At 42.5% G+C, this 16,695-nt stretch overlaps 1 protein-coding gene across 3 annotated transcripts in view; it reads right to left on the bottom strand.

Moving 5' to 3' along the window:
- Nucleotides 1-239: 239 nt before the first annotated feature.
- The window catches only part of hcn4 (hyperpolarization activated cyclic nucleotide-gated potassium channel 4), a 90,572-nt gene continuing 74,116 nt past the window's right edge, over nt 240-16,695 (bottom strand). For all 3 annotated transcript variants that reach the window (XM_088080075.1, XM_088080081.1, XM_042515660.2), the window contains 2 exons: nt 15,125-15,289; nt 240-12,517 (listed from right to left, as the gene is read on the bottom strand). In XM_088080075.1, the coding sequence (XP_087936201.1) occupies nt 10,236-12,517; nt 15,125-15,289 (2,447 nt within the window). In that variant the 3' untranslated portion in view covers nt 240-10,235. The remainder of the gene's footprint in view (nt 12,518-15,124; nt 15,290-16,695) is intronic.

Genomic DNA, 16,695 nt, shown 5'->3' with positions numbered 1-16,695 from the left:
CAGTGGTGGCCATACAGAGTTTACACCACGCTATTTTGTCGCCGTCGGATGTGACTAAAAGCCGGCTCCTCTTCTCTCAGCAGGCAGGCATCAGAGGAGGAGAATAATGTGTAATTACAATAGACAATCTAAAACAAAGCGCTTCACTTTCAATGAGTTGCTCTTGGAGACGGGAAGGTTACCTCAAGGGGGAATTCTAATGAAGCAGATGGCTGAGTGCTCACAGGGGCAGACGCAGACTGTCCTTCTTTTTACAGTCTGCCAACATTTGCAGCATTCTGAGGAGCTTCACCTGTCTCTTGACCACTCTTTGTGTGCATCTGTGAGCACGAAAGGCTTTTGCTTATTGACACCTCTCAAAAGACAGAGGGAGAAAATAATGAGCAACCTTGCAAATTCGCCATTTCCTGCACCCAGCTGCACACAAGGTTGGAAAAAAAAGATACAATAAAATGGTGTCAGAATGCCCTTAAGAGGTGCACATATTGCACCGAGCCATATCTAACTCAATTGCAATTGAGAGCATGCTGCATGTTAACAGAGAGGAAAAAACACTCCAGGCAGGTGTTCCTTATATTTTATTCTATACCGTTTTATTTCATCCAGTATGTGTGCTTATCGACAATGCAGTTTTTGCCTCACTCCTTTCACCGCCGCACAAACCACGAGCCACGGCTACTGTGTGTGTGGTTGTCATGTGGGTTGGTGCAATGTCCCGCAGGTCCACATCCTGTCACACCATACCTGTACAGTTCCCTTATTGCTTTTTCCCATGGTTCCCATGTTAAATGCAGAAAAAATAGATATCCATTGATCAATAGCAAAGCGGTCAAAATACTGTCCAATCCCAAAAGGTCGTCCTCAAAAGAAGTGTTGAACCAGTCACTGCCTTCACGAAACAAAAAAAGGTTGAGCCTTCAGGTAGAAAGTCTTAGTCTGTAGCGAAAAAATGTCCCACTCCTGCATCGCACCAAAGGTTACACAATGACATGTTGCTTTAAAAATCATGGACATGTTATGAACTCTGTACAGACACACAGTTTGGTGAACATTGCTTATAATTATCTGTTATGGTGATGACATCACTTATTAAGAGAGTCTAAAATAAATGCAGAAATATAAATAGGTCCTATGGAAATATATAAATCTGTATAAGTAAGTCCACATTATGATCCCAACATCAGATTAACTGGAATTATAGTACATACTTCAGCAAATGAAGGGTAGCTTTGAGAAGCAGGATGTAAACCCTCATCTCTCCAAATGTAGTACAAACTTGCCCTTTCTGCCCCCCCACCCAGACTAATCCAGTGAAGAGCAGCCTCACCTATGGCTTCCACACAGGATTTTCTGATCAGCATCAGTAGAGAAACATGGATTTTAAGGACAAATTTTCATATTTGTTATGTTACAGAACCATGTCAAATGAGTTCAGTCGATTACTTAATATCAACAGCTACAAAGAGACTCCTGCCAGTCAGCTACCGTTTACCCAGAAGGATGTTTAGGTGACACAGCCTTAGTGTGAATTTGTATGCTCTCCACTGTTGCATGGTATCTCTAAACTGGGTCATATCCAGGTTACACTGCCCAACAGCTCACTTTGTGGTCAAAATAACATTACTGTCGTGTTATTCCATTTCACTGGAGCGGCAGCAAAAGAGGTCAGTCGCATTAGACGCTACGGTAAACACAACTTTTCACCATGTATAGCAATCTTCATATGATATCCAATCAATCTGAGGTACATTGTCATATGGAACACCTGATTCTGGTGCTTGTGTACAAAATAAATTGAGCATTTGTGAGAAGGGTAGGAGGGATTTGTGGTCATGAATGAATAATGAGGGCCTCGGAAGAAAAACTAAATAAACACACCTCTTTTTCTCCCCGGAGAAATTGCAGGTTCAATTCCACTGCTGCTACATTTAATCCTCAATCACAGCAAATGATTTCATTAGTGTGCATTGCTGATTCACCAACCCCATATTCATGGGCTAGTAGAATGGCACAAAGGGGAGAAGCGAGCCTAAGATTAGGCAGTGAAATTGGAAGTCCCCCAAACCGAATCTGAGAATGCTGCTTTACAGAAACAACCATGAGTTTAGAAATAGGTGCCATGTGGAGCTCCACCAAAGCGCTGCGATGGGGGCGGTTGCGCTGAAGCAACTTACAAACCTGCTGGCTGCTTTGCAACACATCTAGCTAGGGCCAACAGCAGGGCCAGAGCCAGGCCTGGCCACAGGCGGAGGAAAAGATTAATAACTTCTGCCAGACATTACGAATTTAGATTCATTTTTTACCCCAAACACATGACTCGGTAGCCCTGACCTAGATTAGATTCACTTCAAATAGAACAACCAATTCATAGCAAAGCAAGATATTAAAATGAAGAAATAATACCTTACAGGATCAAAACACAGACATGTCGGATGCTTCTCCACTATTTCCTCTGAGCTGTTTTCTGAACAGACTTGCTCGGAGCATTTGGACACAGTGCTGACAGCTATTGCCATCCTTTAGCTGCCCTTCACTGGCATTTCCACTGTTGCTCTCATACAGCTGTTTTCTTCCCATGTTTAGATGGGTGACACGGGGAGACATCATGGAAATAGTTCCCAGCGTGAGCAAGTGAGTCACGGTTGTTTTTCTTTATTTGCTTCTTTCAAAAGACACAAAGTTTCAAAGCCTCCTTATCTAATTCCCAGCTGATTCCTCTAAAAAACAGTGTCTCTATACTACATTACGCTACATATAAGGCTGCAGCAAATAGTCTGGGAGGATGGAATTAGCAAATCCCCTTGAAGTATAAACATCACTGTCAGGTGGAAATCTTGTTACTCCAATTTTGGTTATTTTCATGTCTTTACGCAGAATGAAGGATTACATGGTCTTCGGTGAGTTGTGAAAACTGTTCTGAAACCCCTTTTCATTTACATTACATCATTTCAAAGCGGCATGGTCATCAATCAGAAAATGCTTTTCTTAAATTTCATAAAAACCGGCAGTTTTCTTGCATAAAAAGTCCAAGAAGGGGGAGATTTTGCAAAGATGTCGGCCCAGATTAAACAGACAGGACATCATGCAGATTGTGTCAGCTCTGTAACTGACAGTGACAGATTCAGCTGATACACTGTGCGTCCACCCAACCCTCCCCTAAACCACTTATCTGTGATAATGGACCTGACTAAGTTCAAGCCAACTAATCAATCCCTATCCAATGTCTATCTCCCTGTAGGCTTTGACCTGTGCCTCCCTGTCCCACCCTCCTCCGACAGCGTCCAGCCCCAGCCATCGACCCTGGCGGGCAGCATAGTGAACACACACACACACACACACACACACACACACACACACACACACACACACACACACACACACACACACACACACACACAGACACACAAACACATACACACACACACACACAGACACCCTAGCTGCCAGCTACATTGCAAACACTCAAAGCTTTCCCTCATGTCCATCCAATCAATACCACACTGACAAACATCCACTCAGGAACAATAGGTATGGGGGACATGCCACAAGTCCTCCGAGAAACAGGTACGGCGTCAGCATGAGTACCCCATAGGGTGCCTCTCCACCTGTCTTCCCCATGGATAAAAGTCCAACTACATTATTTTCTTAGTGCATCAATGTCTCCTCACATCTACACCTTTGTCTTGCAGACTGGTTTCAAACTGTTCTCCAGCTCCACACTTTAATAAGGTCATATTGTGAGGGAAAAAAGGGGACTTTTTTTCCCTGATGTGCGAGGCACAGCAGTGTGTCTGCTTTAATGCAGTGCAAAGCTAACAGGTACAGGAAGGCCAGCGCCTGCACTGTGGTTAGACCATCAGTATTCCAGAGGTGAAACAGTTCTTTGTGTTTACATACGGTCATTTCTGTCACAGAGCTCTGTCCCTCCCAGCACATCGCCCCTATGGATGGTGGTCTTTGCATTTACAGCAAATACTGAAATCATAAAGGGTCTCAATGAACTATGTGCAATGTCACATGTTTATGACCAGAGCAGTTGTCCTCCGGGCTGCACCATGAGAAGAGGATGACTGTGTTGAAGCTCCAAAACAAAAGGTTATTACAGTATGTTAACATAAAGATAGGACATAGATTTTTGGTACACATCATCTTTAAGGTGTGTAGTATTGATATGTACATTTGCAACACAGATAACACAGTGTATCTAGGTATACACATACTTATACACATACATAGTAATTTGCAAGCCTGGCTATTTAAATTCATATGATGAATTTATGCAAACAGATCATGACAGGACCAATGTTATCAGTGATGATGACCCCCCCCTCTTCATTCACCCCCTTCCCCAGCCCCACTCCACTGTTGATAAGAAAAGCCAGGGGCTTCTACCTGCCAGAGGGTCCAGTCAGAACAGCTTAGGACAGGAATACTTGCTCTGCTTGGGGGCCACTTTTGCAAAATGACAGGAGGCCAGGGGCCAGTCGCAGTATCTCCATAAATGTTTCTAGGATTTTAGGAAATTTCTAGAATCTTAGGACATTTCTAGGATTTTAGGACATTTCTAGGAGTTTAGAGCGTCCAGGATTATAGGATGCTTCTAGGATTTTAGGATAGAAGGACATTTCTCGAATTTTAACACATTTCAAGGATATTAGGACTTTGTAGGATTTTAGGACTTTGTAGGATTTTAGGACATTTCAAGGATTTAAGGAAATTTCATGAGTTAAGCATGTTTCTTTGATTTTAGGACATCGCCACAATTTCTGTGACTTTGGGATGTTTTTAGGACATTAAGATATTCCTAGGATTTTAGGAGGTTTCTCTAATTTTAGGACATGTCCATGATTTTAGGATGTTTCTAGGATTTTAGGACATGGCAGGGTTTTAGGACGTTTTGATGATTTTAGGATGTTTCTAGGATTTTAGGACATTAGGGTCTTAGCTAGGACCTCTGTTGGGGGGTATGGGGGATCCTTCATTGGTACAAAAAATCTATTTTGATGCTGTTTTATGCACTCTGGCGCCTTATGTATACTAAAGGTACAAAAACATTTTCCGGTGTAAATAACTTAAATTGTGAATTAGACAATGGTTGGGGGGGGGGGGCAGTTATTGGGGACCAGATTTTGTCTACAGGCCATCAGTTGAGGATCACTGTTTTAGGGCCTCTACCCACCAGAAGGTCTAGTCAGATGAGTCAAGGGCCTCTACAAACCAGACAGGCTGGCCAAGACCGCTTAAGGCTTTTGGGCTGGGATATATAAGAATTTTGCAGATTGCATAGGAGAGATGTTAATTCAGTCAATTAATGGTAGACATATAATCCCACATAATCCCACCGGTCACAATTGTGACCAACCATAAAACATACTTTTTCACCTACTTTTTCATAACCATTAAAAAAAAAATAATTATTTCAAAGGGTTACTAATGACACATGATCTAGATCGTTTTATGTCTGGGAAAAATTCAGGATTACATGGGTTAAAAGTGCGGTTAAAAGTGCCAGGCCTCCTATTGCCAGGCCTACGTAAAGGTTTCAGAGCTTTCTGATAGCTGTTTATTGCAGATGGTGTTAAATGTGGGAGAGGTGAGCAAAACACTGCTCTAGCCATTAGTAACGCCTGCTCCGTCTGTGAAGAGGACCATGAAAAGGTCATGTGTATCCAGATGAACGCTATGATCCATTATTGATTTCACTTACGTAATCTAATTCAAGAGTAATTGCGTAATGATAAACTAATCATAGAGTTCTTGCTGCGCCCACTTCCCCTCTCTCTGTCTTGTCTATGCCTATGTCAGTTATTGTTATCTTACATTTCAAATGACTAGTAACACAGATCATGCCCTGACATACTGCATTTCAGCTGTTGGTGTAGTTGCTGTTGTGTGTAGTTGCAAAATGAGGTAATTCTGATATAATACAACAAATAATCCATATGCTAACCACTGTTATTTGTAGCAATGCTTACATTGCACACTATTATTCTGAATATGACAATATTCTACATTTAATGCAAGTCATGTAAACAGCGCATTTCGTTTAGATGTTCCCGAATTAGGCCTTTTCTGAATTTAGCATTTTCAGGTTAAGACATGTGGGATATGTCAGTATTATTCGGGTTTTAATAAGATTATTTGGACAAGTATACAGTCATTGTAACATGCAACTCAACTCGAGATTTTACAGTTTGCTACACATGGCCTCTTGTCCGTTTACAGTTGGCTCTGTCGCTGACGTGGATACATTGTACACAATGCTGCTCACAAACAGTTTGCCAGGCTGGGGTAGTGATGCATGCCCAAAAGTAAAGTACACATTTCTGGTCAGAAGGAGAAAAACACTACTTTTAAACATCGTGACTGACTTGGATATAAACAGGTTTTTGGATATGAGCAAATATCGCTTCAAAGACCTTTTATAAGAAGGCGGCTGACTGAATGGAAGAAGGAGGCTGTGTTCAAGTGGGCCAACAAGTCCGCCACAAGTAGATAACTTTGAAACAATCCTAGTATGCTGCAAAGAAGGAAAACAGCACAAGCAACTCCAGCTGTTCCATTGTTCTATATTTTTACATGGTCAAAGACAAGTTAGGACAAGTTAATCTGAGTATGTACGGCTGCATGTAAATGGTTTTATTAGTGAAATCTTCTGTTTCATTAGCCATGTAAACATCTTAATGTCTTTTTTGGAATAAGTGCAAAAACCAGACTACTTTTTCACATGCAAACAATACTCATTGATTGTTGCTATATGTTTTCATATTCAACGCTATTGCGGAATTTTTTGTACCAAAATGATCTTGACTTCACATAAAAAATGTCTGCATTTGACCAGTTATCCAAACAAAAATACGAAAATGCATTATCAAACAATGCAGTGCATCCTAAAATGTAACACATCAACAGTGTTGCTTAAAACACAGTTGCAGGTTTCCACAATAGACATGTCTTTTAGGCTGGTGATGGAAGACTGTTGTTATTTAATGACAATGTCGCTCCAATATCTTACATGGCAGTTGATGAATATAGCAATGTAGGGGTAGCCATTTTCTTAGAGCACGTTGCTTGCGATAAAAGACTAAAGAGTTATTCCAAATGGATAATGGATAATATCCCATGTCTACCAATAGTCACAGTGCATGTTTTCATGACTTCAACACAAATCTTACATGAAATCTCTAATCATAAAAGTGGGAAGAACTGCTAGCTAAATAAACTGGCCTGGCTGATCCGACTGCAATTACAAAGTGGAAAACCAATTGGTCATAGATTACCTTGCTGCAAATTCAGTCAAGAATATATTCAACATCATAAAATTCTGTGGATAAATAAAAAAAAAAAGAAAAAAAAAAAAGAATGATGAATATTTCTAACATTTGCCCGGAGCAGTAAATGTGTGCTCTGGTTATTGTATGCATGTTTGTAAATGTGCATATGTGCAGTTGTGTGTCATGTCATGTCATGTGTATTGCTATACCTCATTATGGGGACCTCTGGGAACTGTAATGAGGGGAGAGCGTGGTCACTGTGCACCTCTGTGTGCGAGTCCATGATAGCCTGTGAGGGTCAAGGGATTACAGACATGTCTTGTTAAATTAGGCTGCTGTGGCTGAGTTCTGTGACTGAGTAAGGGACTCAGCTGTCTGAGTGGAACCCGGGTCTGTCTTGGTGATGAGCTACAGACAAATATGTAGAAGCATATCACTGCTGCACTCCTTTGGGAGTTCACTGATAACTTCCTCCTGTATTAAGTCTTCTTGACCACCGTGAGGCTCTTTGCCAGTGCCACAAGATTATAAAGGAAAACATAATCAAACTATTTCCATCTCTGATTTTTGCAAACAGCTAAATCTAGATTTGCTCCATGTATAAATATTATATGAATTCAGAGATACCTGCAAGAACTCATTTAAAAGTTCATATCTTTCAATAATGTGTGGTCGATTTAAGGTCAGGGTTCCCACACATTTTTAACCAATGAATTTTTAAAAACTTTTCCATAACTCTTCTACAGTATTTCACCCCATGCCCATTACTTTTTAAAATTAGTTTAAAATGGGTAGGCCTATATAGCGATACATACAAAAAATGATTAGACATGCACTTCTGAGGCGTTTGCAGATAAGCTAACTGCTAGCGTTCGCTTCCACCACAACTTGCTGCTTATGCCAATTTCCAGCGAACCAGCCCAGCACGTACAGATACTTTGCAAGGCCGTGCCCCTTATTTGGGGGATAGAGACCCTAACATTCTGTAAATGTCAATGCAATTTGATGTGTCTAGATTATAATTTTTCTGTAAGCATCTGTAAGCATTTATTTTTCGTTAAACAAAACTGAATCTAAGCGTTACCCTAATAAAGGAAAGTTGATCACTGTCATGTCCAATCAGTCTAACCCACTCCAAGTGGATCAATGACCCCTGACACTGATCTTTTTTTTGTGTTTTTTTTTCCTGACATGGCAGAAACTTAACAATTTCCAGGCCTGAAATTCCTCATTTCAAAACTTTTTCCAGGATTTTGATAACTGTAGGAACCCTGTAAAATGATCGTTGGGACAAAACTTAAACTAATGGTTGTCAATGTCTTCCCTGCACCTTCATGCAAGCAATATCTCACAGAGTTACAGAAGTAGCACAGCAGTATGGCAAACCTCAGCGGAGAACATGCAGTAAACAGTGGGCTATTTTAAGCAACTTACTGAGTCATGTATCCAGATTGCCTCACAACAATTGAGTCGGTTCTGTGTCTTGCTAAAGGACACTTTGGCAGGAGAAATGGCTGCTGATGAAAATGTCTGTCAAAGATATTTAACCCATGACCTTTTTAGTTACGAACAGTCTCTTAAGCCCCGGGACAAACGTGCCTTCAGTGCATCCACCATCGCTACAGTACTTACTTTTAGCAACACCAAATGTACATACATTCATCATCTCAAACTCAGCACTGACCCTCAATGAGGAAACAGGTCTATGTTGATCACATAGCAGCTACAGAAAAAGAAGTAAAGCACAAATCAAATATCAAGTGGCATATTTCTGTTTCTAGCACTTTTCGGATATTTCAGCTTGTGGACTTTATCTACTGCATTTGCTAAAATGACTGAAAGGCTAGTTTTGGGGATATTATTATAGTTTTGAACGGTTTGAGTGCTACACTATGCAACACACAAGCTGTGGTTAATGGAAGTCCTAGTTTGTGTGTGAAAAAGGCAAATATCCTTTTGATCAGTCCAGGGAAAAGTCTTGCCTTGCATCCGACAGTTCCACTGAATCACACACTTATTCTCACCAACACTCACACATTAACAGTTGAGCACAGTCAGGAGGAAAAAAACAACACATGCTTTCTACACACATTAGCGGCATGAGCTTGGAAGACAGAGTGAGCTTGTTAGGACATGGTCGAGGACTCTGCAGAAAAGCCAGTCGCTCTCATACTGTTATGTCTCAATATTGAGATGGAGGGTAGCTCGCTGAACCCCTCTCCCCCTGCTTCAAAAAACAGTATTATTACGATAAAGTGATATAAAATAAGAATTGATGGGCAAAGAGGAGGTGAATTGTTACCCCGCAAGGAAAAGTCTTTTTGGTTTCCTAAAGTCTCTTCTCCATCTCTTATTAGGTTTTGAAAAGTTTATACAGAGGATAAATAAGTACAATCTAATAGATACATTTATGGATCAACAATATGTGATCCTGTATGAGTTGGTACAAGAGTCAGCCTGTCCCGAAGCATTTTGTTTTAGCTAAAAATTTAGATAAATCTTTTGAAACACACAAAAAGCAATTTATACATGCAGGTATTAGTGCATAGGTTCCTGCAGAAAAAAAAGGAATATTATTGTGTTGTCCATTGAATTGTCTTCCCAAACATCATCAGATGAATTTGGCATAGTTATAGAAATAAAGAAAATGACTGTCCTTAAAATGGAGATCTTTTTTCACACCCTCCTAGTCCCTTGGTTAACTTACCATTTAAATATATCTCTATCTATGTACAGTATGTATGAATAAAAAAGAGGACAAAGCATGAAACAAATATAGAGTATTCTAGAGCTCCGAGTTACCTGGTAAAGTGTCTTTTAAATCACAGTAATTTTTAAGATCTTGGTAAAATGAGAGGTGGAACACAGTGAAGTCTGAAGACAGAAAGAAAACAATGCCACACACTGAGATCGTTTGTGTGTGTTTCAGTTCGGAGGAGCACAGGAGGGTGTGATTGATCCTCACAAATTGGAAGGGAGTTTGGAGCGGACAGTTTGAGGTTCTAGATCTGATGAGTAGGCAGCAGAGGCCCTCCGTAGAGGCACGGCCGGGGAGGCCCCGGGGGACTGAGTTTGGTGAGGGTGCCCCGGAGACATCTGGATTGGAGGAGTCAGGCTCCCTGGCACTGAACTACAGGGTTTGGGCACAAGAGTGGGTGAAGAAAAGGGTGAGGGGTAATATCCCGTTTCCACAGAGGACTGAGCCGTATGTTGGCCCAAGGCCTGGGGCAGAGATGGGTGCGAACTGGATAAAAGCTTTAGGTCCTCGGAAAAGCAGCCCAGCGGAGAATCTCTCCCTGTTGTGTGTGGCTGGCTGGGAAGCTGTGAAGGGAGAGAAGACTGAGGCATGAGCAGAGAACTGTGGGATCCTGTGGCACTCGAGGGTTCACTGTAGTGAAAAGTCCTGCTGGCCACTGGGCTCTGAATAGTGGGGCTGGGCGCCACCGGGGTAAGGCAGGGGGAGGCGTTTGCTGAACCATACTGGGCCAGGGAGGCCAGGGCAGACCTCTCAAGGGACATCTGGTGAGGCAGTAAGCCAGACTGGAGGCCTGCCAGGCTAAACTGACCGAGGGAAGAAGGGGAGCCCTCAGCGGGCTGCTGGCTGTGCTGTCCTCTGCTGGAGGATGGGGAGCCATGTGGAGGGGAATGGAAGAGGGTTAAGCCACTGGTAGTCCTACCTCCTCCGGCAAACTGCTGCAAAGGAGCCACCTGAGGAGGTTTGGGAAGTGGCTGACTATGAAGAAGCTGACCAGGCATTGGACTGGACGAGCCGGTAGGTATTGGACTCTGACAACGTGAGGAACTAAGACGTCCAGCTGTAATTCCAGCAGAAGTAGCTCCCACAGGACAAGCTGTAGACCCTCCTATATGGCTTCCCACTGCCCCTCCTGATGTTCTGCCAATATGTCCTCCGATTGCCCCTTCCACCGGCCCACTCGCACCTCCTCCTATATGGCTAGTTGTTGATGCACCAGAAACCCTTCCAAACAATCCTCTAGGATTCCCTACCACACAGTCGCCAGAAACCCCTGCAAGTGGTCCACCAGAGCCCGTCAATCCCCCAGAGACCAATCCCATTGTTCCACCAGAAGGCCTCCCTAATGATCCTCCAGTGGTTGTCACAACCAGTGGTTCTCCAGAAGCCACTCCCACTGATCCCCCAGAAGCTCTTTTTATTGACCCTCTAGAAGTCCCTCCCATTGATCTCCTGGTTGCATCTCCTATTGTCCCGTAGGTGATGCCCCCACCAGACCCACCTGATGCCCCACCTGCTAACCTGCCACAAGCCACTGATCCTTCAGATATCCCTAACATTGATTCCCCTGAGATCTCTACCACTGATCCACCAGTAGTTCCTCCCAACCCAAAGTGGCCCCCAGGCAGTGGCCCTGTCGTTCCAGTTGTAAAGTCCTCTCCAACCCAAGAAGGGTCCCCTCCTGTGGCTCCTTCCACAGACCCTCCGACTGCTCCACCTGAAGACCACCCTGTAGCACCACCACAGGCTCCAACTGCCCCTCCGCTTATTCCTGACCCTGTGCTTCCACTTATAGATCCTTGGTGGAAGAGGTTTGAGAGAGGTGGGGTGCTGGAGCGAAATGGCTGTTGATGCTGTGGTTGTGGGTGTAGCTGGGCCATACTAGAGGAGGGTGAACCAGAGGAAGAGTATGGTCCGAATGGGAAGGCAGAGGCCCCTCCTCCACTGGACCCAGCCCCGCTAGGTCCACGCTGGCCTCCACTACCTGAGGCCTGTTGGCTAGAGCCAGCTGCCCCTGTACCTGACGTCATGTGCAGGGCCCGAAAAGAGGCCAGCAATGGCATGTCCACTCCAGAGCGCATTTTAGAGGGCGTGCTAGAGGGAGAGTCCCCAGCAGAGCCAGGTGCAGTTGATGAAGGAACAAATGTGTGGAATTTCTTAAGCCGGCTCGGAGGGTCCTTTAGGGACCCCAGAACAGAAACCGGAGGCCTGAAGAGAGTTGGAGGAAGGTGGGGATGGTGTGTCAAGGCAATTGCTACTGAGGTGGTGGCGGCTGCTGCTTGGAGAGGGGCCTGGATGAGGGGCGCCCAGATGACAGGGGTAGGGGATGGAGGTGTTTGGGGTGGGGCATTCTGCAAGAGGTGGGCGCAGTGGGCCATGTCCCTGTCGTGCTGCACAATCTGCTGGATGATCTCATTTTCCTGGTAGTTAAGTACACCAGAGCTGAGGTCATGTTGTACCTTGTGCTGCAGGATGGAGTTTTTCTTGCCTGTAAAAGCAAATGCACACACAAACACATTACAGACACACAGGGGGTGACAAGTGATAGAAGAAAGAGATAAAAGAAGAATAAGCATAAGTCTTGCAGGCAGTTAGAACCAGGTTGACATTTGGGTGTACTCAAGTAACCATCCTATTTTACAACAACCCTTTCCAGTAGAAGAAGCTGGCACAGGAACAGCTATGAAGAGGAAAAATAAAGAATAAAAGTGTACCTAAAAATCACATGTGGGATAAAGGGAAAAGAAGAGATTTAAGAAAGAGACAGGGGGATGGAGCAGAAGTGGGGAAACAAAGAATAAAGGAGCATGGAATAAAAGAAACAACAAAAGATAGGTGGGAGATAACTACCCGGAGACAGAAGCTCAGGATGACAGCCTGAGGTGTAGGCGGTGTATGTTTGACTAGCTCTTACTGAGATTCCCTAGGTAACAGGGACAAAACATAAAGCAAACATTGTACCACACGATGCAGGTTTAGACTGTGATAGAGTGTAAGCTGCACTGAGATAATGGGTCAAGCATACAACTACCTCTTTAGTGTCATATTTTCTCTCCTGTTATTGAATGTCAATATGAAAGGGAAGTAGGGATGTCAATACTAACGACATCCCATCATCTCAGGGACAACAGAAAACGTGTTTGGGATGAACAGAGATGTCCTCTGGACGTCAGGGGACTCACTCTACTATTTCCTTGATAATGCTACATTGTGGACAACACATTCCTGTTGACATCAGTTTGAGGAATTACTGTTGGCTGTTAGCAGCAGAGTTGCCAGAACTAACTGCTGACAGAAGTTGAACTGAGTTACATTATGATGCATTTAAGCTCTCTTTGGTAGATATGAGTACTTGGCAAAAGTAAAATATAATGTTCCCATTCTGTTCAAATGTAATCTTGTAAAATGTAGTTTTTGGCAAGACACTTGAATGAGCACAGTAGTTCAATGGAAACATGTGTCAATTTTTCTGCAGAAATATAAAATAGATATTATATCTTAAAGTGGAATTTATGATACATGTAGTAAAATGGCTTGTGAATCAGTTAGCTTTTTGTTTTTCATGTAAAGAAGGCTAATTTAAAGGCTGTTTCATAAATGTGTATGGCAGATACTGTGCTCATTAAAAGATGGCATAAATGGTTGAATGCCTTAAAAACAGTTCAGGGTTGTTGTTTCTATAATGAGATTTTTTTGACTTACCTGGCACAGAAGGGGGAACAGATAACAAAACAAAATCCAAACAAACAACAAAAAAAAAACCCATCAGTATTAGTGTCTGCTATAGTACAAATTTTTCCTTTAATCAAGCATTAAAAAAAAAATCAGGGATGAATTTGAAATCTTATTGTTCTAAAATGCAATGACTTCTGTGGGATAACCCAACTCAACACACAAAAACATGATGACAAAATATTTTTCAAAATGTTCTTCTCATAAATGCTTGCTCTTAGTTATATTCCTTCACTTTCCTCCCTTGGAACACATGCACTCCGGAGTCCCTGTGAGCTGAGCACAAGGTCAAAGAGACGAGTTGCAGTTGCGTCACTATGACAGCCGTACTAACTGCTGACCCAGCCTCCTGGAGAAATGTGTGCTACTCTGACCGCAAAGTCCATTAGTCATTGTTGAATGGTCACACTAGCGATGACAGGGTTAATTCATATGACTGCCATTTTCAATTTGGTGCTAACAAAAGGGTGTGAAACCCGCAGATATTGTTAATGCAATTAAGCCCAGATCAATCTCTCCATTTTCTGGTATGACTGTTGGCAGATTAGTGAAGATGTTGCATTGAGGTATTGTATCTACATCCAGCTCAACCCTGGCACCGCCTGACCCGCTATCACCTGCACACCTCCAATCAGATTGTGCAAAGTCCATCAAGACTGTAATTAATTTGTGGATCATTGCTGTGTGAGTGACTTAATTAGGGAAGGAGGGTGTACATGAGCATGGAGCCCAGGAGAAAGGACGTACGCAAGAGACCATCTCACAGAAACATCGCTATCAGCCCACCACATCTTTTCAAAGCAGCCATTTTCTACAAAGAGACCCCCTAAAGCAATTTCTCTATCTTCCATTCTAAACATAGCTGAGGATAAAACAGAGCATGCAGCGATGGCTGAGTGATGATACAGGCGTGCCTTTCATTGTGAATTTTTCATCTACTCAGACTGAGCCTGGGAACAGCGATGGATATGGAGAGAATATCAATTGTATGTGAAAGAGAAGTCACGCAGGGATTTCAAAACCAGAGCTCTATCTGCATGTTTATATGCAGATGACTTTGAAACTAATTTCAGTCTATGAGTATCAGTGAGGACATTTTAACAGCCCCAAAGTTTTGTCTGTGGCTCTGGCTTGATGCATTTTGCTGTTCCTATCAGTGTCAGGAAGTCAGTAAAAGCAGGAAGCAAAACTGAGATGTGATACATAAAAAAAATACACATTGAAGTGATGGTAAGATTTCCATTACTGTTCATTTCTGATAACTGAGGCCTTTATGTCCTGATGAAATTTTGCAAAAGCAGTTTGTGACATGTAAAGAATTTTAACGATTCCCTCTGAAATTGTTTAAATCTTATTTTCTTACCAATACGGTCCAGCCTGTCCAGCGCAACAGTCTCAAAGGCCCTTCTCATCATAGGATACTCCTCCAGCACCTCATTGAAGTTGTCCACAGACAATGAATACAGGCGACAGTACGTGTCTGCTCGGACACTGGCTGTCCTTCTGCCCCGCGTCAGCAAACAAATCTCTGCAACAAAACACAGCAGACAAGATACAGTAATGTGAGTTTAACTCAGAGTTCCAACTGTTTTTGAGTTCATCGGACATTTAAAAAAGTTACAACAGTTCTACTATAGATTCTGTATTTGCAATTTAACCTTACCTCTTTCAGCATGAGCTTAAGAGTTGGACTTTTTAAAAAATTTTCCCCATAATAAAAAAGTGACATAACACTTTCTAAACAAAACAAGAGCTCACAAGTTATTTTGTTTTGATTTTTTTAGCATTAAAACTACACTTTACAAACTACTACTTTTCTGTAATCCATCAGTGCACCATTTGATGCCATTTTCAGAGCTTAGCAGTCTGACAGCCCTCATCCGCCATGACCGCACAGGAAAATAATGCTCCATTAAACAAGCTGCGCTGCTGTAGACCTCTGGCGCAGAGATGATGTGTGTGGGTGCAAGTGTGTCTGTACTGTATGCAGATGTGGCATGTGTGTGCAGGAACTATTCAAGTGGGGTGAGAGCCAGTGACTACTCAGGGTGTGTGTGTTTTTGCATACAGTACACAAATGTATGTCAAAGTGCTATATCTGTATGCATGCCAGTGTTTTATTCATGAGACCAAGGCAGTATGGGAGAGTAAGGTAGGGTGAAAAAACTGGCTATGTATTCATATATACTTTATATACAAATGTATATTACTATACTTACATACCTGTATGGCATTCATCTATAAAATGCTATACAGTGTATGTATGTGTGTATTTATATAGACAGGGATTAGGAGACTTTGAGGTATGTACAGTATATGTTAGGGTGCCATGTGTTTGCACACATTCCCCAATGTCTTTTCTCCTTAGCTTTCATCTCATCTTCAGCCCTCCCTTGCTGCGTTTGCTATCACACTCACTCTTTCTCAGAAACCCATTTCCAGCTCATCTACACACACATGCTCTCAATTCTTTCACAGAATGCACTTTCCTACTTCCCCCTGTAGCCTACATCAAATCAAATTTTTAAAGAATTCTTCATCCAAGTTATCTCAAGAAATCTCATGCATAGTTTGACTCTCTCACTATAACTGCTTTTTTCTCCACTGTCCAAATTTCCCTTTTGGATATTGCACATCTAATATATTGTTGTATGTGGGTTTTGTATTAACATTTCCCTGACCTGCACAAACACACACAGCAAGAGCCACTGACGTAAACATCAACAGTGCCCTATAGCAACTGGTGCAGCTACACTGGGGCCCAAAAAGGAAGAGATTTTCTGCTGTTTTCCTACTGTAGATGCGCCCCTTGCACACTGAATGTTTTACACAGTCTTCAAAGTAACAATAAAACAATATCAGTAAAATTACTTGTGATTGTAACAGCTGCAGTGTGCAGAGTATACCACCTTCCCACCTTGTGTATTTTATATG

The sequence above is a fragment of the Plectropomus leopardus genome, chromosome 1 (assembly GCF_026936395.1).
Source record: "Plectropomus leopardus strain MGB_pleo_1.0 chromosome 1, ASM2693639v1, whole genome shotgun sequence".
In the NCBI taxonomy this organism is placed as follows: domain Eukaryota; kingdom Metazoa; phylum Chordata; class Actinopteri; order Perciformes; family Serranidae; genus Plectropomus; species Plectropomus leopardus.
Note: the sequence above shows the minus strand (reverse complement) of the source record. Positions and strands in the feature narration are given on the sequence as shown.